General features: G+C 65.6%; 1 protein-coding gene across 1 annotated transcript in view; it reads right to left on the reverse strand.

Moving 5' to 3' along the window:
- The window catches only part of MNEG_13320 (DNA mismatch repair protein Msh6-1), a gene marked incomplete at both ends in the record, with an annotated part of 3,270 nt that extends 1,127 nt beyond the window's left edge, over positions 1-2,143 (reverse strand). Inside the window, 4 exons of the mRNA XM_014038209.1 lie at positions 136-266; positions 871-944; positions 1,369-1,700; positions 2,041-2,143. Of these exons, the coding sequence (XP_013893663.1) occupies positions 136-266; positions 871-944; positions 1,369-1,700; positions 2,041-2,143 (640 nt within the window). The remainder of the gene's footprint in view (positions 1-135; positions 267-870; positions 945-1,368; positions 1,701-2,040) is intronic.
- Between the last annotated feature and the right edge of the window lie 43 nt (positions 2,144-2,186).

A 2,186-nucleotide genomic window follows, 5' to 3' on the forward strand; every position in this document is an offset into this window, starting at 1 on the left:
TGTGTGTGTGTGTGTGTGTGTGTGTGTGTGCGTGTGTTCATGAGTTTGGGAACGAGCTGCTGTGTGTGGGTGGCGCGCTCGCGACACCTGCAGCGACGACATCACTGCACGCGCGCGCGCGCCCACATCGCCCACCGTCCAGCGTGGCGGTCCCCCTGCCCAGCTCGTCCAGTGCCACGAGGCTGTGCTGTGTGGCGCGGGCCAGCATGGCGCCCGTCTCGTTGAGCTCCACAAAAAAGGTGGACTGGCCCACAAGGATGTTGTCCCTGCACGCCGCCACAATGGTGACGGTTCATGGTTAAAAATATGCACAATAACATGTATATATGTGTATGCAAACACATGTGTATGTATTTGTATTTGAGACTAGGCAGAAGGGGTGGGGTACTGCGAGGGACTGCGTATCCAAGGTTGGTCAGACGGGGGGCTGCGGTCGCTGTTTGCTTCGTTCTTGCAGTCAAAGGCTGTGGTTCTTCAAACCATCAGGCAGGGGAGCGAGGATGGCAAACAAGAGGCCGGGCCACGGGCGAAGGGGGGATGCGGGCGCTTGTGCGCCCCTAATCACTCCCGAGCCCGTGGTCGGGGGTGTCCAGACCATATGCATGTGTGTGTGTGTATGAAATGTGCGGTGGACGAGGGCTGGTCTGTCCAAGGTTGTTCAGATGGGGTAGTAGCGTTGACCTTTGCTTCATTCTTGCGGGCAAAGGTCGTGGCGCTTTGAAATAATCAGGCGGCAGAGCGAGGTTGGGAATCAAGAGGCCGGGGTATGGGCATAAAGGGGGGGGGATGCGGGCGCTCCTGCGCCGCAAAGACCTCCCGAGCCCGTGGTCGGGGGTGTTCAGACCGAGCGTGCGGCGCGTCCGGGCTCACCGCGCCCCCATGCGGACGAAGATGCCGTCCATTGCCGTCATGGTCAGAGCCTCCGCAGGCACCCACGCGCCGATCTTGGGGGTGTTGTTTTGGGAAGAGGGGGTGGGGTGGGCTTTTGGAGCTTGTTTTGCGGGGGGAGGAAGGCACGAAATGAGCACCAACAATATCGAGGTGGGGGGGGGCATGAGAGGAGACAGGGACAAAGGGACGACCGATGGTGAGGGGGCGCAGAGCGGCGGCCGGAAGGGCCGGCGGGGCGAGCGCAGGCATGAGCCTGCAGCTGGGGGATCCCATTGTCGGCCCAACGCCCCCTCTCGCACCACAACGGGGGTCCTTGCAAACTGACTCCTCTCATACGATCTGGAGTGCTCTCGCCCCATCTCATCTCCTCTCATCCCATCTCATCTCATAACTGCTCCTCTCGTATCTTCTACTCTCATCCCGTCTCATCAAAGTTCGTCCCACCCCCGCTCATTTGGCGCCGTTGTCCCCGCCCACCTGGGCCAGAACCGCCGCCAGGCAGACCTGCCGCAGCAGCGTCGACTTGCCGCCCATGTTGGGCCCCGTCAGCAGCAGCAGCCGCGGCGCGCCGCCCCCCAGCCGCACGTCGTTCGGGACAAACGCGCCGCCGCCGCCGCCGGAGAGCAGCGCGGGGTGGCGCAGCTGGGTCGCGTGGAAGAAAGGGCCAACAGGGCGCGCCGCGTTGGTGCCGTTCGCGTCGCCCTCGGCGCCGTTGGGGGCGGCGGCGGCGGCGCCGTCGGCGGCCGGGGAGGGGAGGGGGTCGAGGACGCGGGGGCGGCTCATGACGCCCTCCGCCGCGAGGGCGGCGCCTGCGGGGGTGGGGTGAGAATGGGGGCGGCAGGTCCAAATTGGTCGTCGCACTGGGCCCAAGCGGCAGCGGCGCCGGGGCGGGGACGGGGACGGGGGCTGGGCGGGCGCGGGGATGAGAGGTGAGCTGACGGAACACGGCGGGCCGCGGCGCGGCGTCGCGAACGGCCCTGCGGCTGAATGCACTCGGGGCACCAATCGTATGCCATAGAGCACAGCCGGCGTCAGCGGCCAAGCCTTAAACCCTACACGCTAGCATCTTAGATGCTAGCATTGCCAGAAACTGGGCAGGAGGAAACGGAGGGACAGGGGCCTGGGGCCAATCCCCGCATCCCGCCCCACCCGCGAGGGCCATGAGCGTGTCCAGCACCGCCGCCGCCTCCACGGCATCCGACCACAGCGCGCGACGCGCCACAAACTTGCGCTCCAGGGACTGGAGTTTCATGTTTCGAGGGGACGGTGTGGGGTTCAGGGGGTGAGGGGGCGAG

This window comes from Monoraphidium neglectum (genome assembly GCF_000611645.1).
Source record: "Monoraphidium neglectum strain SAG 48.87 unplaced genomic scaffold scaffold03754, whole genome shotgun sequence".
Lineage (NCBI taxonomy): Eukaryota > Viridiplantae > Chlorophyta > Chlorophyceae > Sphaeropleales > Selenastraceae > Monoraphidium > Monoraphidium neglectum.